The 23,235-nt window shown below is 36.7% G+C and overlaps 2 protein-coding genes across 7 annotated transcripts in view; one reads left to right on the forward strand and one right to left on the reverse strand.

Moving 5' to 3' along the window:
- Positions 1 to 12,345, forward strand: part of MYO6 (myosin VI) — a 127,298-nt gene extending 114,953 nt beyond the window's left edge. For 3 of the 6 annotated variants that reach the window (XM_032484490.1, XM_032484489.1, XM_032484491.1), the window contains 6 exons: positions 207 to 245; positions 3,613 to 3,716; positions 4,609 to 4,740; positions 7,388 to 7,414; positions 9,780 to 9,998; positions 10,529 to 12,345. In XM_032484490.1, the coding sequence (XP_032340381.1) occupies positions 207 to 245; positions 3,613 to 3,716; positions 4,609 to 4,740; positions 7,388 to 7,414; positions 9,780 to 9,998; positions 10,529 to 10,728 (721 nt within the window). In that variant the 3' untranslated portion in view covers positions 10,729 to 12,345. The remainder of the gene's footprint in view (positions 1 to 206; positions 246 to 3,612; positions 3,717 to 4,608; positions 4,741 to 7,387; positions 7,415 to 9,779; positions 9,999 to 10,528) is intronic. The other 3 variants (XM_032484492.1, XM_032484494.1, XM_032484495.1) reach the window with 3 other exon arrangements.
- Positions 12,346 to 16,284: 3,939 nt separating this feature from the next.
- IMPG1 (interphotoreceptor matrix proteoglycan 1) overlaps positions 16,285 to 23,235 on the reverse strand; it is a 101,386-nt gene continuing 94,435 nt past the window's right edge. The window contains 2 exon segments of the mRNA XM_032485438.1: positions 16,285 to 17,346; positions 18,798 to 18,870. Coding sequence (XP_032341329.1) covers positions 17,269 to 17,346; positions 18,798 to 18,870 — 151 coding nt within the window. The 3' untranslated portion in view covers positions 16,285 to 17,268.

Consider the following 23,235-nt stretch of genomic DNA (forward strand, 5'->3'; position numbering starts at 1 on the left):
TAAATGAATTTAAACAAAAATTGTGCTGTATTTTGTGGCTATATATGTTGAAAAGTACATTATCAACTTTCACAAAGTAAAAGTATATGGTTAGTAAATCAGTAGTCCTTTTGAAAATACAAATTTTAATTATGCTTTTAGGTCTTTTAAGTAATTTATGTGGTTGTCTTTTATATCACTGTATTGTGTTATCCTTTTTCTTATAGGGAACAAATGGCGAGAGAAATGTCAGAAATTTTGAGTAGGTCAGTGCAGTGTAATTGGGGAAATAAGTGTCACCTCAAAATCATATTTTTAAAATTACTTTTCATTATTTGGACCAGAACCTGTTATATGAATAGCCTATTCTTTCCATGTAAGTTTTCTGCACAAGAAATGTCACTTCGTCCTCATACCACTCTTAACACAGAAGAAGTTTAAAAAAAAAACTGTTCCTCTCAATTGGCATCTCTCCGTGGAGTACCGTTGGCATTTTGGATGGGACGATTCCTTGTTGGTAGTACTGTCATGCTTACCACTGGCCCCCACCAGTTCGGTCTCAGTAGGGTAACCAGTCCTGTCATTATAACAAAAGGAACATTTTGAAACTCCCTCTGGGGGTGGCGCTGCCCCCTGACTGCAACCACTGTGCTTGGCTGAAGGGCAAGTGAGGAGGGGTGTGGCTCCAGACGGCCCCTGTGCACCATAGCACACAGATTAAAAACCACTGGTGTCAAAGTTGAGCCACCAAGGAATATAACTTCCCAGCAGGATCTGGTCCATGTTACCTTTATAAGTGCATACGAATCAGCAACATTTTAACTTTCAATTTTGAAGTTACAGAGTTGAAAGTGTTAAAATTAGTATATGTTTTAAAATCAAAAGTCAGTGTTGCTACTAACTCATTCTGTCCTTTACATGATTGTCTTTATAACAAGCCTAAATAATCAGTAAATTACACCTTCATTTTACTTTTTTAATAACTCCAAAGATGGGGGAAGCATTTAAATGCATTTGATTTGTGTACTTCTTAGAATGCTGAATATGCTTTTTAGCAGGTGTAATTTTGTTTGAGGTATTATGAATGATAAGCTAGTAATAGTAAAACCATAATTTTAAGTAATAATAATTTGAATTCAGTGTGATTTTTAAAAAAGTATCAAAACACACCTTATGTATTTCGACACCTCGTATGTATTCTGACAATCTATAAAACTATATATTAGGTAAATTCACTTTCTCTTTCAAAAGGAAAGGAAACAACAGCAAAACCCTGTAATTTCAGCTGCTCTTCAAGAAAGACTGGCAGAGGAGCTAGGAAGAAAGGAGAACTTTTTTGTTAGTTTATTGAACAGTGGTTTTGGGATGTAGAAAAGAAAAAAGAGTATTTGAATAATGTTAAAGCATAATTTATTGTTAAGGGTAACAGAGAGACCTTGCTGACCCACAGCTGGCTCTTTGAGCAAAGCAATTAAGAAGAAAAAGCTACAAGGAGAATGGCCAGTCATACAGCTTAGGAAAAGAGATTCTGCAATAAACTTGAAACAAATTTTAACCATAAAAATGCAGAAAGGACTAAATGGTCACACATTAGCCTTTAGCCAAGGCTTATATGTGACTGAAAATCACCTAACAATTTTTGAGTATGTAAAGTATGCTCTTTTTTATTCTCTAAAAGGAAAGCATAAACAGGCCTTTTAAAGAAACAAAAAGTACCTTATTTTATTATTAAGCTTAATTTTGCAGGAATTATTTTCTTTATTTCAGGAAAGAGGATACATATTTTTAAGCATCATTTTTTAATGACAACAGTCTCATTAAATGCGTCTTGGTTGTTTGCCAAGATTGCTGCTGCCTTTCAGAATGTACAGTGATGAAAAAATACGAGCTCATTTTCAGATCCTATACTGTGATCATGCCTCTTTAAGAGGAAGGTTTTCCAAGTAGTGGACCACAAAGGTGGAAATGCTTGTGTGATACCCGAGAAGTGATATTTTAGTTCTTTCATACTTAAGTCTTTTAATACTGTTCCATCTTCTTTTCATATCTTGAAATATGATGTGTTTAAATTCTTCGTTACATTGAGCTTAAAATTCACTGGCAGCTTATTCTCAGTGTCTGCTATGTGGCAGGTATAATCTTTTGCTGAAAAAATGATATCAAAGAAAAGAAAATTTTCTGAATAATTATTTCACATTACATGAATAGAAGCAAATCAAGCTATCAGTAGCACTATGAAAAGGTTGATTTTATCCCATTTAATTTAAAGTTATTCTTTAAATAATAAATTTATTTTTAAAATAAATTTTTTATTTAAAATTATTTATTATTTTCATTTTTTATATTTAATATATATCTGTTTTATATTTCTTCTTTCCCTATTCAAATGTTCCTACTACTCAGGGCAAGGTAAAACACTGTGCCCTTTGAAATCTCTGTTATCTGTCTTAGGACCTACAACCTTTTCCTTTAATTTACTGGTTGTCATATTATTACTCATTGAATATGAGGGTGAGGTTTTATCTGCCCACCAAACCTTTCTGAATCTTCTAACAGTGAAGCACAAAGGTCACAGGAGTTTCCAGGCTCCAGCAGCTCTTTTAGCCTGTCTGTAATGACAGAGGCTGGCAGTTGGGCCACTCCCCTGTGGACTTTGTAAGCAGATGCCTGGCCAGACTCTGGGCCAGTGGCTGGGGCTTGGCTGATTGGCTCATAAACAAACCTTTCATGTGCTTCTCATGATCTTAGAATATGTTGAGGATTTCTCTTCTGATTTTGAGGAATATATATAAATGTATTTTTTTTTTCATTGAAGTATATTTGATTTACAGTGTCGTGTTAGTTTCTGGTGTACAGCATAGTGATTCAGTTATATATATGTATATTCTTTTCCATATTTTCATTATGTTATTACAAGATATTGAATATATATAGTTTCCTGTGCTGTACATTAGGACCTTGTTATTTTATACATAGTAATTTGTATCTGCTAATCCCAAACTTCTATTTTATCCCTCCCCTCATTCCTTTCCCTCTGGTAACCATAAGTTTGCTTTCCACATCTGGGAGTCCGTCTCTGTTTTGTAAATAACTTCACTTGTATCAGTTTTTTAGATTCCACATATAAGTGATATCATATGTTATTTGTCTTTCTGTTTCTGACTTACTTCACTTAGTATGATAATCTCTAGGTCCATCCAGATTACTGCAAAATGGCATTATTTCATTCTTTTTTGTGGCTGAGTAGTATTCCATTGTATATACCACAACTTCTTTATCCAGTCATTTGTTGATACACATATAAATGTATTCTTTAGCTTTAGATGTTCATTTATCCATGAGTTGGAACATTTAAACTGAGGTCTGGGGGAGGTCCCTGGTACTAGAATATTGGAATCAGAAGTTCTGATAAAACTGAATATGGCTATTGAATGGCACACTGGAAAATTTTAATTTACCTGGGCATCCTGTTACACCTTTCTTAATCTCATCTGTCAAAGATACAAAAATTATTATGTCTTTTTCCAATAGTTATTTCCAGTTTTCAAACTTGTGCTCACTTTCTTGCCTGTTTAGTCAACGTTTCATTCATATTTCTAGTTTAAATTATACAAAAATATATAATAATTACAGAGGACCTGCTGTACAAGCCACCAAGGCAGCTGCCGGTACCAAGAAACATGATCTCAGTAAATGGAAATACGCAGAACTGCGTGACACCATCAATACTTCTTGTGGTGAGTGAAAGGAGAGGATGGAGAATGGGAAGGCTCTGGACTGGATTGGCGTGGGATTTTTTTTTCATATAAATTAGTTTAAGCCATTCTCTTTGTTACTCTCACCTTGAAGACCTAGTCTATTCACAAAGCTGGAAGAAAGATATGCTTACTAAGTTAAATTCATTTTGCCTGTCTTCTTGCCTAGGTCAGAGGAAAAGCATAGAGAAATTATAGTTTGGGTTATGTTAATGTTACTAATGATGGTTAAATACCTAGATATCAGAATGTTTTGGTCCACGAATGGAAATTAAAAAAACAAAATGGCAATGGAGTCCTTTCTTTTTAAAGCTATTTTCCTTCCAACAGAACAGAGTAACCTGGAGGATACTACACAGTTCTGTTCTTGTGTCAGTCATAGTGTTTGCGTTCAGGACACTGTAACCAGCGCCTCAAGTGTCACGGTCATACAGAACCCTGCACTGTGTTCTCCCTCTCCTCACTGAGTTTATCTGCATAATTAAAATATCCAAAATGTGTTGGGTGTAAATCTAGCTTGCCTTTGAGCTCGGTTACTTCTTATTCTACTGTCGTGGCCTGTGACCTTGGATAAGTGACTTAACCTCTCTGATTCAAGTTCTTCATCTCTAGAAGACCTATGTAGTGCAGGCTTCTTGTGGGGAGCAAATGATCTAAGATAGTAATAATGTGTAAGGAAACGCTCTGTAAATAGAAAAGGTAATAATGCTGTAAAATGTTCATCTTTATCAATAGTTAGCTGACTTTTGATTCTTTACTATTTGAAAATGAAAACTTTATTTAAAAAGGTGTTTGTGGCACAAAATAATTATGCTAGATGACTAAGTTAGGATGCTAATCCCTTTGTTTTTGGCTCTCTCTATATAATTGATAGATATTGAACTCCTGGCAGCTTGCAGAGAGGAATTTCACAGGAGACTGAAAGTGTACCATGCTTGGAAATCGAAGAACAAGAAGAGAAATACTGAAACAGAACAACGTGCTCCAAAGTCTGTTACTGATTATGGTAAAAACAAATCTGTACTTTTGGATATTCCTATATATATAATGACATGTAACTATACATAAGGCATTTGAACAAAATATCCAACATAAGTTTTCTCTTATTTGTAGACCTGTGATCATCTGAACCTGGTAACTAACATAACCATGATATTTTATCTTTCAAAGCATTACTTCTGTTAGATACATCTTTAAAGTCACATTTGTTTAAAAGTACCGAATTTACTTGTTAAGATAAATTCTGGAGGTAAGAATAATCTTGTCTATACTGAGCAGGTTGTGTAATCATGTCAATATGTATTGATTCCACATACACATATACACATATTTGTAAAGATTATGTGTGGAAATGCAAAGATTACTATGAAAAAAAGAAGAATGTTTACTGCCAATATTATTTTATAATACTGTGAAACTGCAAGAGTGAGAAATAGTACCTTGGTTTAGATCAGAGCTTTGCCTAGATCAAGATTTGGTTTTTTGACTGAGATTCTAAAAATGAATTTTGTTACTTTGTAATGCAAAAGGCAAAGTTGTACACCTGGAATTGGAAAAAAGAGCAGGATAGACATGACCTAGGAAAAGCTTTAACATTAATTGAGAATACCTGTGGTATATAAGTGTCTTTTCAGTTTTAAAAGCAACAGTTGGAATTTCATTTGTTCAACTTGCTACTTTTAAACTGGCACAGTTTATTAGGTTAATTCTGGTTAATGTCAAGGTGACAGCATATTTAATGTCCTTTTTTAAAAAAAGAGGTATATTCGCAACACTTGATAGTATAGGTTAGCAATGTTTGATTCAAGTTGACTAAGAAAATGAGCTCACATTTATATTTTGCCTCCCTCACCACCTTCCTAGCAAATAAGCAATGTTTAGTGAAAGGTAATTAAATGGTGGAGTTCTAGCATTTCTAAATTGTTGCAAAGATTAGATTGAGGGAGGGAAGTGTTATCAGGAAGAGAGCTGTTCATGCCAGTGGCTGTTCACGGGGTGTCATCCGTCAATATACTGCTCCTGGAAGGGCGGTGAGATTGCTTGCAACTAAGAAGTGGCAGGTGGAAGGCTGTCTAAACATCCATCTTCTTGTGACCACCACTCTCTTCTCCAGTTTAAAAATTTGTCTCTGGGAATTGAAGACGACAGGATGACTACTGTCTGTACCAAGTTTCTAACTGCAGTTAGCTTTTGTCTTGTAAAAATGAAGAGCTGTTCTTTTTAGCTATAATCTTTTTAGCTGTAATTTTCTAATCATGACCTTTAGCTGATAGACTTTCATTGTCTTTTATTTCAAAATTTATACATCTGAATGATTGCACTTCTTAAAACAAAAAGAAATTTATTTTGTCATATTTGGCACATACATTTTTAATGAATATACATATTTCTTGTATTTTTTTTGTGTCAAACCAAACTTTGGTACCTTACTCATCCAGCTTTGCCCCCAAAGGAGCAAATAACACATCATGGCTTACCTTACTGCTTCTTATACTGTTTCCATTTGTAACAAAATATTTGGAAGAACAAGAGAGTGATGAAGAAGTTTTCCCAGGAATCCCATCCAGGTATATGAACAAATTAGAAATTGTGGGTGAACACACTCCACGTATATATAGCCTTCAGAGAATTTGATTACAGGCCATTTTCAGGATAAAATGTAACTTCTGCTTAGAAAAAAACCTTTTTATTTTTCTCTTTATTTTCCTCTCATGTAGATTCATTCTGATGCAGGAGTACAGTTAAAGGGAAAGGCGAAGGACCCCATGATGCTTAAAGGCTCACTTGGGAAAATTCTCTGCTTTAGGTGGTTTCCTAATAGTGCAGCTGCTTGACCTCTGAAAGGAACTGCTCTGTGGTTTAATGTTTAGAAGGGTTAGAATTCATTAATATGAGAAAATAAAATGATAACTTACAAGTAATGGAAATATAACGTGGTATTATTGCCTTGAAGAGTGGTACATTGACAAATCATGGTTGATGCCTCGAATTCGGAGCTGGGAGGCTCCGCCCCTTTTCCTATGTGCTGTACCCAGGGAGCATGCTCGCCTCACCGTTACCACAGAAGGAGGTTTCAGAAATAAGTTTGGGGGCAGTGGCAAGTCACCCATAAAGATTTACAGTATTTAGTTGCTTAAAACAATGGCTTTGGAGAACAGTCTTATTTATTAGTTCCTAAAAAAAAAAAACCAAAAAACAAAACGGCATGAGTTTAAGACTTCAGACTATGTGAAGAAATGAAATAATACTGAGTATATATAAATGTGGCAGTGCTTTTTCTTTAATGCATATATTTTTGGATGAATTTATTAGTCATTCTCTTTTTTCCTACAAAAATTCTAGCAGTGCTTTAAAGGTACTATAATGGTTATTAACTAAGTCGTTGTTTTGGATTTTTGTTTAGATATTACTGTGTGCCAAAATTAAATTTTGGTCCTCTTTGTATGTCTATCAAGAAGAAATTCCTAAAAAATACAAAATAGCTTTAAAAAAAATCAGAAAGCAGCATCTACCTGTAGATAATTCTGGGAGTGTTTGGCTATGGACAGGATATTTATTCTCAGTTGATGGGGAAGGCATTACAAATTAGAAGAATGCTCATTTAACACTTTGGCATTTTTATCTTTTCTTCAACCTAAAATATTTGTTCACAGATTTTGCACCATTTTTGAACAATTCACGTAAGTCAATGGGTGGCAACTCATGAGCTAACTGGAAGATGGGTTAAAAATACTTTATAAATACTAACTTGTATTAAACATTGTTTTGCTACAATTTTAAGGAGATTATAATACATTAATGTTGGTTTATCTGTCCTAAGATATTTAATTTGGGATGAAGCTTTCATTTGGATCACTCCAAAATATATACGCAGAATAAAATTTAATTAATTTGTTGTTTTATCAAATTTCTTCCTTTTTTTAAAAAACTAGCATTTTAAACTGAGTATACGCAATTCTTATTGTAGCAAAACTCTTATCTTAATAAGCAGCTGATCTTTTAGAATAAAGACTAACTTTAGGTGCTGGTTTCAAACACTGTGATGGTATAAGCTTTTCTGTCCAAAAAGATTTGAGTTTTGCATGATAATATACACAAGCTTAATAGGATACCTCTTAATAGGAAGAGGAGATTGTTTTTACTTTTATAGCTTCCTATGATGCTCATTTTTTGATACTTTAAGAGCTTGGAGTCATCTTACTGTACAGTGAATTTCTTCTAGAAATCAGTTGAGCAGTAATGACTTGAATATAATGCCATAGTTATTTGCCAACTGGTTGGACATGGTTTTTTTTAGAGTTTCTAGTAATTTACAGGGCTACATTTGAAAGTTATTCACTTTTTTGAAGATAACACAATTGGATGTGAAAGAATAGTCAGTTATTTAGAAGGTTAGTTTCAAACTTTTAATGTTTCCAGATGAATATTCATTTCCAGGCTTCCCTAATATAATTTCATTTCTCACATTATTAGAAAAAGCCATCAAAGACTCTCCTTTGGGTTTCTTAATTTTACCCAATATATTGAGTCACAGGAGATTATTTTAAAAGAAAAAATGTAGGTTAATCTGATCGGTCGCCATCAATATCGTGGTAAGTTTCCTGTCAACAGGACATTGAATTCTAATTCACTGCTTAAGATGGAGGGAAGGTTTTCCTTTTTAAATCCTTTTATAAAATGTCTTAGTTTTGAGTTAGTGTATTTTCTGCAAAGTAGGTAGTTTTTAAAACTTGAAATGGAAACACTGAACTGTAAGCAGCTTTGAGGGAGCAGGAAAGAGAATAAATAAACTCATCTCTGATAACATGCTAAAGGTGACACAGCTTTTTAAGTCACTAACAAAACTGGGCCTCTGTTTCATCCTTTCTTAGGGGTATACAGCTGTGCTAACTGCTTTCTGCTTTCTCTGGTTTGCACAGGAATAGATTCAGCTGCTATGAAGCTCTTGCTATTGGTATAAAAAGTAGAATGAAAGTAATTTGATCCTTTCAGTACTTGGGAAGTCTTACAAAAGCCATGTGACTGTCCTTGACTTATATAATTTTTCATTGACATACTTAGCTTTTCAGTGAAGATTTTTAACTGAGCTGCAGTAAATGATTGGTCCACCTTTAAAGTTGTGCGTATAGAGCATATTAAACAGCTTTACCAGAATTATGCTCCTGAAGATGTAAAGTCATTGCCCCAGAGGACTGTTTATATTTTTAGGGAAAAAAAAAAAGAACTGTTTAGTAATTGAGCAAGGGAAGAAAGATTGGTATGAGCTCATTACCGAGTGTTAGCAGAAAAGCAAGGATTTTTCTTCTCTATTAGCAAAAAGAACCAAATATTATACACTTTCCACTTACTTCAGTGGATTTTATTCCAACAGAAATGTGATTTCAGAGTAAGTAATTCTGAGTGAGAGTTCATGCTTACTGTTACCATTTTGTTATTGTCTTAAAGTTGTCTAAGTCTTAATAAGTAAAAATCTGTTATCTTGGCCATTTTAAATCTCAAAATCAGCTGGCAAAAGAGAAAATTTTTATGCCTTCCACTTTTTTGAGGAAATTGTGATTAAATTACAATAATTGACAAACATCTGTAATCTTTTAGATTTGTCAAATTACTGTTTGTTTTATTATGAGTTAGTCCCATAAATGTTATTCTGCAGCCTTCATTTTGAACTCTCTGGAGGAAAAATACAAACCTAGTAAACAAGACTGGTTTGCTTTCCTGCCATGTGAGTTCATTTTGGGCGCAGGTGCGGTCATTTGTGGGACTCTGCCCGGGGCTGGGTGGTGGTGGTACTGCTGCTGTTGGTGGTGCTGATGGTGGTGGAGGGTGGGAGGGTGTGCGTTTGCCATGCCAAGGAGCTTCTTCAGGGAAAGAAATTGTATTCATTTACCGGCAATTCATATTTACATTTTGTTTTACGTCTACTACTAGGAACCCCTCTTCTTCCTTTTTTTTTTTTTTTTTTTAATTTGTGGTGCAGTTTAGGACTCAGGCAGCTCTCACTCTCTCTCAGGCTGCAGCTCTGACTCTCCCTGTTCTCTGTGGCAGCTCAGCAGAACCCCGCGGCCCAGCTCCCTGCCCGGCAGCAGGAGATCGAAATGAACCGGCAGCAGCGCTTCTTCCGCATCCCGTTCATCCGCCCTGCGGACCAGTACAAAGACCCGCAAAATAAGAAAAAAGGCTGGTGGTACGCCCATTTTGACGGACCGTGGATTGCCCGGCAGATGGAGCTTCACCCTGACAAGCCACCCATCCTTCTTGTGGCTGGTGGGTATGATTCACATGAAAAAAAATAATTCAGAAAGCAAAAAAGGATTATGAACCCCCTGAATGAGACAGTGTGATAGATAACGTAATAATTCATTAAATTTCAGGGTTGAGGTATGGAGCCTTGTAATTAAATCACATTTCCAGTTAATTGAGGACAACTTAACAATGTGAAATTGCTTGGATTAATTATGTCCTGGTAGAGCACATAGAAGCCTGTGTCCTAAGAACCTTTTCATTGGTGTCTACATCAGTTAGTTTGTAAATGGTTTAAGGAGATAGCATTTTTATTAGCCCTGGTAATATGTTTGACCCACTGCAGTATTCATACATTTCCAGAGTGTACTTGGTGGAGGATTGGTTTGTGTCTGGTGAACTTACTAATAATAAGCAGATTTAAATCTTGAGAAAGGAAATAAAGCTTTAAAGGTTCTCAAATCTATGAGAATTGATGAGACATTTCAAGAAAAAAGTTAGTGCTAAATGGTTCTGCAGAGAGGTGCGTTGATTCTGACTTCTCACCTGTGCAGGTAAGGATGACATGGAGATGTGTGAGCTGAATCTCGAAGAGACGGGCCTGACTCGAAAGCGTGGTGCTGAGATTTTGCCAAGACAATTCGAAGAGATTTGGGAACGCTGTGGAGGCATCCAGTACCTCCAGAATGCAATTGAGAGCAGACAGGCCAGGCCCACCTATGCCACGGCCATGCTGCAGAACCTGTTAAAGTAGCTGCTGCAATGAGCTTGCAGCCGAGAGTCCCTGCCGCGGCACGAGGTAGGGAGTGAGCCCCTGAGAGTCAACCATTCCACCATCAGGTTAGAATCACTTAAACAAAGTGAACAGATTTTATTAATCATGGCTTTTTGTTCATTTAAGGCTAATTACATTTGTGAATTTGGGACCTAAAAAATATTTCCCTGTATCTGGCTGTAACTGGTAAACTTCTCATCATTCTAATACTTGTTACTCTTGCACAGATTCTGACATTTTTCATTCTTTGCCAGCAGACTACCTTAAATCCATCGTAATTGTTCTCTAGGAAAAGAGATTTTTTTAAAAAATGCAGAATTCTTGCTTTTTTTTTTTTCAAGATGGCACAGTACCAGATAACTGGAATAAAGAAACCTTTGCTTAAATTGTTTCAAAAAATTAAGGCACTTAAAGTGATGAAGGCACTGATGTTTTTCATCTGAAAGCTGTATACTTTGCTCACTTTTTCTGAAATTCATGGAAGTTTCCATCAGAGGTGGAAATTTTAATTTTATCCCCCCTGTTCTGCAGTGTCTTAGTTTGAATAGAATTCACCTGAAGTTCTAGAATTCTGGAAGGAGCCTTAATGTATTGATGCAGTCTGTGATAAAGCAGGCAGAGCGTCCTGCACAGATTTGTTTTGCTTTTTTTTCACATCGTCTTGCTTTAAGAATATGTTCTTATATTCCACAGACAGATAAAGGAAATGCTGATCATTTAAAAGCTTAAAAGTTTTGAGATAACTCTTGTTTCATTTGGAAAAGGAAATAGGCTTTAGGTGGCTCTGTGGTTTAACTGGGCTGAATTCAGATATTCTTTCATCCTCATCTCAGTTGTGATTTTGCATCAGAATCTTGTCCAGGTTGTTTCATATAATTTAAACTAGTATTCTGCTTCAAAGCATTGTTTTTAAAAAAAATTGCTAGTATCTTTTTTGGCCTCTGAGATTTTGGTAATTGTAGAACTCTTTTATAAGCTTTGTATTCAAGAGCCCTGTACTTAGGAATTGCTTGTTTCGTGTAACTGATAATTTTAAAACAGTTTTCTTTGTGTGCTGTTAGTTTTGATCAAATGTCAGCAGTTTCAAGCCTAATATTTATGACTTTCATGTTAGGAATTTGGAAACAAAAATACATCGAGTTCTGTTGACATAATCTTAAGGAGTCTTGTTTGTATTTTAGAGTAAAATTAGAAAATAAAATTATTCTCTGTACTTCCCCTCCGCCCTGATTTTTAAAGACCGTAACCTTTGAAATGAATTTCAAGCGATTTTTTTCCCTAGTACCTCATTTAGGAAAGTACCTCCCAGCTGATTGGATTAGCGCTTGTGAGCCCGTTACTGTCTTCCGAATTGCTTCTCTCATACTGTGTCTTAGTATAGAAATATTTATTTATTATGACACTGTGCAAGTGATTGTCTTCTGTTAAAGAAATTAAATGGTCCTGTCTGTGCTGTTGAGAATGTGAATGTCATTATCTTTTGAAGACTGTATTATTACCGCATAGACTCACCCGCTCTTGGGTTGTTTGGTCCCTGTGATTTGGTGACAGAAGGTTTGGTTACTGAAAATAAATGACCTGTTCTTCTTCTTATCACTGGCCTTTAACTGGTGTTTTTATTTGTATAGGATAGTGAATGGTAAGACTTTTTCTTAGCTAATAACAAGTAGAGTCCTTGAAGAAAATCTAGTAACCAAATGGGTTTTTCATGACTTGCCCTTTAATACTGTTTTCAGAAACAGTTTTATGTGTCTCCTAGACACATGTAGGCAGTAGATGGACAACTCATCAAACAGATTAAAATAATTGTAATGAGGGAACTTACTGTTCTGAAGAATTTGTAAGAACTATATCTCAGCAAAGCACTGTTACAAGTCTCTAGTTTTTTACTTTAATAGCTAATAAAATTATAGTTCATCTGAAACCATTTGATTGTTAATTATGTCACACAGCTGTCCTAAAACTTTGTCTATTTTAAGTAGTCTCCTGAGTTAAAAGTTGGCTACCAGGAGAACAGCCCCAGTTCAGATAGACCGACAGTAACCTACTTATGGTAGATCTGTGTATACAGAGGAGCCCCTTTGCTGGAGAGACTTAGGACCCCGGCATCCTTTAAGGGAAGTGGCAGGATTAGTGTTCTGGAAAATGCTGACACAGCTGCTTTACCATGTTCACAGTCAAGCCATAAATACTAGGTGAAAACTGTATGAATCAAAAGCAAGTTTATGTTTTAATCAGTCACTTTAATTAAGATTTAAAATTTGAAGTTTAAATTAGCATACTGTGCATTAAGAACTAATTCTTAATGCTTCTCTCACTCAATACCACTTCCTTCCTTAGTGTACGCTTTGCAAAGGTAGATGTACATAAAATACTAAAAATAAGACGACAAAGTGTTTTACATTCAATTCAGTTATAGTGTAATTCCTAATTTCCCTAACACATTTGAGATACGTGTTATGAGCTATGGATAAGCACCGAAAGTTTCTCTAATACGCGTATGCCAAGAGAACAGTGAGTTTGCCTAGTTGCAAGGGTGAGTAGATGACACCTTCTCAAAGGATGATGTGAGAAAATATGACTTAAAAATAATGAAAAAAAAATAATGACTGCTTCCTGCAAGGACTTTTATAGGTCATTCTTCCCAGTAACATAGTGAACCCTTTTGTTTTGCAAGCAGTAAAACAAAAGATTGAGTCAGATCACAAAAGAAGAGATCAGCTTAAGTGGAAAATAAATGGTATTTGTGGAAACTCAGAGAACAGAAACAGGCAAGAAGAAGAATGAGGATTTGTTGTTTGCAGAGTTTTATTAAGTGGATTTTTAAAAAGGTGTTTTCATTCACAGGTTATTACCATGGTTCTCAGGGAATCCAAATAGGTAGATCTTTGGTTTCTTTACCTGAAGTGCCTTAAAAGTACCCAGGTCAGTAGAATAAGTATTTATTGAATGAATCAATCAGTGAATTAATACAATGTTAGTGGTAGACCTAACTCCTTTTGCAGGAGAGGCAACAGAGATCCAGAGAGCTTAGGTAATATAGTTCTAGACCGTGAAAGAGATAGAAATGCCTTTGCGCCAATCATGTGAAGCACAAAGAGTCAAAACAACACCCCGCATCTTCGGAAGGTGTGACAGCTTTTCTCTGTTCAGCATCAGTCACCAGCATGAACAGTGATTATGCATTTTTATTTCTCCCTGAAGATAAACTCACAAGGGAGAGGAGGGCAAAGGACACCTAAAAACTAGCATAAGGACAAGTTGGAGGGGACAGTTGTAAGAATAAGAAAAGAGAAGGATGTGGTGGAGGAGAAGGAAAAGGGGTGCGCCCCTGAAGACGCTACACCCCTGGCTGAACACACTGACGCGTTTTAGGCAACCAAACACACCTAGATCGTTGTGAAGTTTCAGAATGAATTGTGTATGATATAAGAGCAGAACCTATGATTACTAAAACTCGGGCCAAGATGGACCTGGCGTGTAAATTCTTAGCATATATAGAAATACATATAGAAGTGGCACTGCGACACTGGAGAAGGCCAGCCCTAAGTGCACATTCTGTGCATAAGCCCCACAGAAGGATGAAGTGGAGGCAGGGGCTTTCAGAGGTGGGGCCTCTCCCTCCCAGGGCCAGATCTTCAAATACAGTTAAGTTCACTTCCAATCAATACATTCTTCCTTCCCCATCACTAACCTAATGTATGAAGGCAGTTTGGTTGTCATATTTTTCATGAAGCTTATCAAGAGATAATCAGGAAAAAATGCACATCAAAAAGAGAATCTTTAATCCTAATTTGTTCCTATGCAGACTTTCACCTTCAAACTCCAAATAGGTTTATTAATTGGCCATTTTCTTTTCTCTTTTGAAAATTCAACTTGATTTTTCATTTCCTTAAAAATGTATCTCTTTTCTAAAATGCTGATGTACTGGAAAAACAAATAATAAATGCTTTCTGTGTGGAACTTCCTCTTGTTTCTTGTGCTTTTATTACAGTTAAAGGGTGTTATAAACAAAAAAAGCTGTAAATGGTACACATGTTGCCTTCTGTCTCAGGTGGAATAAATTGGAGAAGCCGGGACCCTGAAGCTCCGTCCAGTCACCAGAGCTGGAAACCCTGTGCTAGGTGGTAGAGGAAGAGGCAGGAGACCTGGGTGATTGAAACATCCTTGAGCTTTGACCCCAAACTTTTAAACAGGTTTTTCCATCCTAGGGAAAAAGCAGGACTATATACAAGTCACGACTACTCCCTCTGCCTAGATTAGAGAAAACCCAAATCTTGGCTGCCTTTCCCCAGACCCTTATCAATCAATTTGTGAGGTGACACAGGATGGAAAAACTGGGAACCCAAAGAAAGGTCCTCCCCAAGACGTCAAATATAGGTGGTCTATACTGGCTACTTCATGTGGAACCTACTGTGATCCAGACGGGCCTTCTGAGAGTGCAGGGAGACGCAGGCCAGCTTACCTCAGCAGCTCTTCTCTGGTTGGTGGGAAAGACCCACAGCTCTTCTCTGGTTGGTTGGGAAAGACCCACAGCTCTTCTCTGGTTGGTGGGAAAGACCCACAGCTCTTCTCTGGTTGGTTGGGAAAGACCCACAGCTCTTCTCTGGTTGGTTGGGAAAGACCCACAGCTCTTCTCTGGTTGGTTGGGAAAGACCCACAGCTCTTCTCTGGTTGGTGGGAAAGACCCACAGCTCTTCTCTGGTTGGTTGGGAAAGACCCACAGCTCTTCTCTGGTTGGTTGGGAAAGACCCACAGCTCTTCTCTGGTTGGTTGGGAAAGACCCACAGCTCTTCTCTGGTTGGTTGGGAAAGACCCACAGCTCTTCTCTGGTTGGTTGGGAAAGACCCACAGCTCTTCTCTGGTTGGTTGGGAAAGACCAATAGAAAAAGTATGGTCCAAAGAGTGAGAGGCACTTGCTTCAGAAAGGTTGAGTTTTCGCCTGCTTCTCTTTCCACATTGAAAACTACATTCTCTGTGAAAGTTAGAGCACAACTGAAATGTCCAGGGTAGAGGGCACATTATGGAGAGGTGACAGTTTTAGATTTTCATTTTCTTTCAATGGAATTCTTTTCACAATAGGTTCACCTGTCATGCCTCTAACAAGCATGTTTTCCTCTGGTGAGTTCCAAGGATGTGAAAGTGAGTAGGTACATCTCTTGCTGCCATTCTTTGCTTTGTGGCACTTTCCCACCATATCACAATTCAGAATCCTTGTCCTGTATCATACAGCTCCTCCCTTTTGGGCAGGATTGGGATGGAAATAGGGATGAAAGCTGTGCATTTGTGAGACAAACATGAGTGGTCCCAAGGGTTTGTAACCAGGGGGGAAAGTCAGTTCCCAAAAGATTGTCTATTATCAGGAAATATTTTGTTTTTACTTTTGAAGTTTACTGCTAAAATGTTGCTACTACTGTTTAATATGTTGCTGTCTTTTGGCAGCATTAAAATTATGCTTAAAATCATTTATCATCATCTATAAAGCAAATCCAAAGAATATCTAGTAAAACACTCATAAATCTATGAACATGGTGCTTACATTTTATTGAAATTAAAGTTTTACCGCAAATATACTTGATAGTCGAACATTTGAAAGAGATACAGAGGAATTCATTTTCCATTAAGTAGCACATTAAAAACTGGCTGAGCTGGAATACCTTGATGCCAGTCTACCGATGTACACACTACCGTGTAAAGGAGTATTCAACAAAGCTATTAAATTATAGGAAGACATAGTTCATCTGTGGTGGAAAACAAATTAGTTATGTCACAGAGTACAACTTCACTTTTTTCCCAATATAGTGTCTTTCTTCGAAATAACTTTATGCATTAACAAGAAAAATACGATTCTCCATGATATGTATATCCCAGTTCTTTTCTTTAAGGGAACAACTTAGAAATTATTGGCAACAAAATTATCTACTGTGGAAGCAGTGATTTCTTATAAAACTAATGTGCCTAAGAACTAAAGGGGTCTGTGAGTTACAGACGAAATTGGAGCATCTATGTACTCACCACAGTTTACGTACGGTGTGAGTTTTACGTATGCATTCATCCTGCATCTCCTTGCATACGTAGTCATCTTTTATGTACTTTCTAACAAATGAAGAGCTTTGTTTCCCAATATATTGTCAATCCCACACCCTCCCCAGATAATAAGTAAGTTGCACTTGTAAATAATCTGTGAGCAGTATTTTAAGGGCAGCTGGACACAAATCTGGGTTGCTATCACCTTGACTATCACCCGGGAATAACCAAAATATGTTTCACTGATTGTGTTTTGGGTTTTGATAATAAGCCTTTTCCTTCAGAATTTCTTGATCTTCATGGATATGACTTTTCTTTAGTTAAAATGTATTGTGTTCTGGTTCTCAGTGTCACCTACATGCCTGGATTCCGATGACCGGTAAATACATCTGCTTATGTTTTCAGAATTTTGACAGAGTGGATACTGTTTTCCTTGAGAAAGCATGCCATCTCTCGAGACAGATTAAATGATAATTTGTACATTTCCAGTTTTTAATATGCTTCCCAATCTTGATGATTAAATTCTTCATATCCTGCATTCAGTAATTCAGAATTACTTTTCCTGGTTACCTGGAAGAGAAATTGTTTTAAGAACTTTAGAAATGCCACCCAAGATCAAACCACTGGTTCATTCCGACCTTACCTCTGCTGGTGGATGAGATAACATGCTTGCCATTTAGGGTGTCTTCTTTGAAAGGTGGGAGATGCCTGCCCCGACCCCCAAACATTCCTACCTTTACAACCTACTACGAATCTGTTCTATCTCTTCTTAAACCTATTAGATTCTCAGGCTGAATCGATCTCTTGAAACAAGGGTGGCAAATAGTTTGTGAATCTAAGCCCTGTGTTCCCTTCCAACCAGAGCAGATATCATTAGTCCAAGCTGCTGCTTCATTTGAAATGTGGTTCTTGATTCTACCTGGTACTTCCAGATTCAGTTGGCATTTACGTCATCCTGGGCATTTTGTTAACATCAGATCCTGTGTCCTATTGTGATTTTATGGCCCAAAGTTGAATCTTTCCTGTCTTTCCAATTTTCTTTGTTTCTGGAAGTCAGAATGGTACACATTATTCCCTGTGTGCGCTTGGACACATGAAGTTGAGACTAGCATTTGGTGTGACAGGCGCGGTATCCTTGGCTGTATATTGACTGTGATGACTAGTTTCAATTGCAAGTTTTGCAGCGTTTGTTTCCATCTAGCACTATATAGAGAGAGACCTCAGGTGGAGTGGACACTAGCTGAGTGTCACTCTTACCATCAAAGACTAGGTATAATTTTTGAAATTTGGCAATTTTAGGCTAAAAATTATTCAAGGTATTTTCCCAAAAGTTATTTAAAAAGCTCTGTGTAAGCTGTATTTAACCTGATTATTAGAAAAGTTATTTCCCTTTGTAAAATAAAATTATTTTAGTCAAATAAGTTGATTGAGCGGATGAGTATTTCAAAAGAGACATTTAGGACACTGGAAGGAATGTTTATCTGAGGATGAAGTTTTAGGAATTTTTGAAGTTACTCATTGTTCACAATCATGTTCTAGATATATTTGCTTTAGCTGATAATTTGAAATAAAAAGCTATTTTACAAGTATTATATATATATATATAGTTACTCAGTTCCAGGAATATAAATCATTATTATGAAAATTTCAACCTTGTTGAAATGCATTTGATAAATTGAATGTATATTTCTATAAGAAAAGTTTAAGAATATTATACTATTATTATATATGTTATATAATATGTATTATATATTCTATGGTGTAAAATATACTATAAACAATATTTGGATTATTTCTGTTATTTTACTGTTTTGTCTACACATATCAGTTAATGCCAGCCTCTGTCTGTCCTTTTTGCACCAGGAAATGCCCTTTTCCCTCTTAAAATACTAAATTTAAAAGCTTGGCAAATAAAGGAAAAGCGCTTTTACTTATCTCTATTTGAAGTAAGTCAGGCCCAGAAATTTCCTTCAAAATTCAAATTCAGTAATTAAAACTGACATATAAAAATATGAATTTACCTTGTTATTTTGCTGATATTGGACATTTTTAACAGTAGGTTCATATGCTTGACTTTGAGATTGATCTGGTGACCTACAAAAGAAAGCAAAACAAGATATCTTACTCCCTGGGCTTATTAACATTAACAGCAACTACCACTTCCTGTGATTTTAGTTTAAAAATTATTATAAGTGAAAGCATATTTTTGCAGGTGCCTTCTGCTGGAGTTGGAGGAAAACTGCTTTCTGCACCCCTCCCTGAGTTTTGCCTTCCAGTTGGCTTACTGTTTCACAGGCAGTGGTCTCAGAAGGACTGAACAAAGCTCATGGGAAAGATGAGTGATAAGTGTATCCTGGAAGAGTGGAGATAAAGTCAAATTCTGAGTTGTGGTTGCTGAAAAGCAACTCTGTAATAACATTTTGTTCATACAATTTAAAAATAAGGTTTATTTAAAATTTTGAGGGGCGAGGGTGAGCTCAGTGGTAGAGTGTGTGCTTAGCATGCACGAGGTACAATCCCCAGTACCTCCATTAAACAAACAAATAAAACAAAAAATAAAATCATTTTAAAAATGATGTATCACCTCACACCAGTCAGAATGGCCGTCATTCAAAAATCTACAAATGACAAATGCTGGAGAGGCTGTGGAGAAAGGGGAACCCTCCTACACTGCTGGTGGGAATGCAGTTTGGTGCAGCCACTATGGAAAACAGTGTGGAGATTCCTCAAAAGACTAGGAATAGACTTACCATATGACCCAGGAATCCCACTCCTGGGCTTGTATCCAGAAGGAAATCTACTTCAGGATGACACCTGCACCCCAATGTTCATAGCAGCACTATTTACAATAGCCAAAACATGGAAACAGCCTAAATGTCCAACAACAGGTGACTGGATAAAGAAGATGTGGTATATTTATACAATGGAATACTACTCAGCCATAAAAACCGACAACATAATGCCATTTGCAGCAACATGGATGCTCCTGGAGAATGTCATTCTAAGGGAAGTAAGCCAGAAAGACAAAGAAAAATACCATATGAGATCGCTCATATGTGGAATCTAAAAAACAAAAACAAAAACAAACAAACAAACAAAAACAAAGCGTAAATAAAGGACAGAAATAGACTCACAGACAGAGAATACAGACTTGTGGTTACCAGGGGGGTGGAGGGTGGGAAGGGATAGACTGGGATTTCAAAATTGTAGAATAGACTACACTGTATAGCACAGGGAAATATACACAAAATGTTATGATAACTCACAGAGAAAAAAATGTGATGAGTGTGTATATGTCCATGAATAACTGAAAAATTGTGCTGAACACTGGAATTTGACACAACATTGTAAAATGATTATAAATCAATAAAAAATGTTAAAAAAAGTAAAAAAAAAATAAAAAAATGATGTATATAGCTCTAGACTTTTCTGTACACATACTATATAATTTCTGATGATAGTGTAAACACATTTTGCGCCTTGCTTTTTCCCTCTTTACATTATAAAATGGATATAATATTTGTGAGATATTTTCTGATATATGTTCCCTTACCAGTAAACTGTTTTCTTTCTCTCAACATTCTGCCCATTATAGTATCCGGGAAAGGGGGAAGGAGGGCGTCCCTATAGGAAGGAGGGAGATCCTGTCCCGGTCCTGGTGCTTGATGGGAAGGCGGGAGACTGAGGAGAGAGGTCTGGTTTTACAAGGTTGAGTAACAAGTTCCTTGTTCCTCTTCCTACCACCACCTAAGGTTGCATTTTTGGTTCCTACTTGCCCTGGTTGGGCAGATTGGAGGCAATGAGAATACCAGCGGTCAGGCAGATACCAGAGGCAAGACTAAGAGATCACAGGGGAGGGGACTACGGGAATAGAAACTTTTCAAAGGACCTTGTGAGACAAGAGAGTCCCCCTCACCCCGACTCCGCCATACATCCAGAGACCACCTTGGAGAAGAGAGGAGTGTGGGAGAGGATTTTTGAGCCTGACTATATTCCACGGGAACTCAGTTGCCTAAAGTGATTGCTTAAACTATTGATCAGACGACGTTTTAAAAACTGGGTTGGACTATATTAAACTCCAACCTCTCCCTCTCTTATTTCTTCCCACCCCTCCACTCTCCAGTGGAGAAAGAGCTCAAAAGGGAGTTAAGAATAGCTTCCAGAGGGGAAAAAATGGACTTCCCCACCCCCACCCCATTTGAGGTGTAGCCCGTAAGTAAGCTGTGATCTTCCTGCAGGTAAAACAAGTACTTCCATATTATTAAAACCTCCTGATAAATGCCACTTTATACCATCATTTACTTACTCTGGCCTCAATATTTAAAAATAATTTTCATTATCATGAATAATAACACAGAGAACATATTAGGACTACTATATTAAAGGACAAAGTGAAAATTTTTAGCTCTGAAGAGGAAAGATCGTGAATAATTTACTCAGTTAGATTTGGATTTGCATTTTCTGTGTATTTATAGTGGTAATTGTGATTAATAAAAGTCAAACTCATTAAGCCAAAAAGGAGACCTTTGAAAATGACAATTTTGTTTCTTGTAGGGAGAATTTTGCCAGGTAAGTTCCTCCTACAACTGATTCTACATAAAGAACATCTAAAATTGAGGGAAATGAAAAATATATGGAGTATGTTCATAACTATTCAATGGAGGAAAAGGAGAGAAGGAAAAATACAGGTGAAAACAGAGAACGACAGACAATGATTTGGCAGTAGGATGACGAACTGAAGTAGTTGAAAATGCTCCCTGGGTGTCGATGGCCACACCTTCTCAGAAGGGCACATGCCCTCAGTGTTTTTTTCCCATCTCTTTCTCCACCTTCAGGTGGAATAACGAAAATGCAACCAAGCTTAGAATTCTTTAGTGAATGCTGCTATCAAAGTTACAACACATAACTCAACTGATTTGCTTCTGAGTTTAGTTTTAAGTACCAGGTATGGAATCTCAGTTTTCCCTTGCAGGGCTGCCCTCTGTTGGTTACTCTCAGACAGCTCCAATAATGCCAGTAGCTGAGCAATTGACACCGAGAAGCATCTACTTTACTCCTTACCTAAACACGTGAATTTATTCGCATTATCCCCTTTATATAGATGAGAATGTGAGGCTTAAAGGGGGAAACGTAGCTTAAGGTCACAAGTAGTTTGGGGAAAAGCTCAGATTTGAACTTGGGACTAACTTTAAAGCCTCTAATCTTTTTTTTTCCTTCCAGTTTTATTGAGATTTAATTGACATAAAGCACTGTATAAATTTAAGGTCTACACACAATGATTTGACTTACACACATCATGAAATGATGACCACAATAAGTTCAGTGAGCATCCATCATCTTACACAGATGCAAAATTAAAGAAATAGGAAAAACCATTTTCCTTGTGATGAGAACTCATAAGATTTACTCTCTTAATAACTTCCATAGATAACATACAGCAGTGTTCATTGTATTTATCATGTTGTACATTACATCCCTGGTACTTAGCTTATCTTATAACTGGAAGTTTGTACTTGCTGACTGCCTTCGTCCAGTTCCCTCTCCCCTGCCCCTGCCTCTGGTAATCACAAATCTGATCACTTTTTCTATGAGTGTTTGTTTTTCCTGTTGCACAGCATAGAGATGCAATATTTCTATACATTTCAAAATGATCACCACAATAAGTCTAGCTCTGGTATGTCACCACTCAAAGATAGTACATAGATATTGACTATATTCCCCATGCTGTGCATTTCATACCCATGACTCATCTGTTTTGCAACTGGAAGTTTGTACCTCTTAATCTCTCTCACCTATTTCATTCCTCCCCACACGGCCCTTCCCTCTTGATAACCACCTGTTTGTTCTCTGTATCTATGACTCTGTTTCTATTTTGTTATGTTTGTTCATTTGTTTTTTTTTTTTTTGATTCCACATATAAGCAAACTCATAAAGTATTTGTCTTTCCTGTCTGAATTATTTCATTTAGAATAATGCCCCCCAAGTCCATCCATGTTGCTGCAAATGGCAAGATTTCATTCTTTTTATGTCTGAGTAGTATTCCATCGTATCTGTATAGACCACATCTTCTTTATCCACAAATCTATCAGTCGACACTTAGGTTGCTTCTGTATCTTGGCTATTGTGAATAATGCCACAATGAACATAGAGGTACATGTATCTTTTCAAATTAGTGTTTTCATTTCTTTTCAGATAAATACCCAGGAGTGAGATTGTGAGATCAATGGTGGCTTTATTTTTAATTTTTTGATGAATCTCGCACTGTTTTCCATGGTAGTTGCATCGATTTTCATTCCCAACAACAGTGCACAATGATTCTCTTTTCTCCACATCCTGCCAATACTTGCTATTTGTCATCTTTTTGATGATGGCCATTCTGACAGGTGTGAGGTGCGAGCTCATTGTGGTTTTGATTTGCTTTTCTCTGATGATTAGTGATGCTGCGCATCCTCTCACTTG

The sequence above is a fragment of the Camelus ferus genome, chromosome 8, assembly GCF_009834535.1.
Source record: "Camelus ferus isolate YT-003-E chromosome 8, BCGSAC_Cfer_1.0, whole genome shotgun sequence".
Classification (NCBI taxonomy): domain Eukaryota; kingdom Metazoa; phylum Chordata; class Mammalia; order Artiodactyla; family Camelidae; genus Camelus; species Camelus ferus.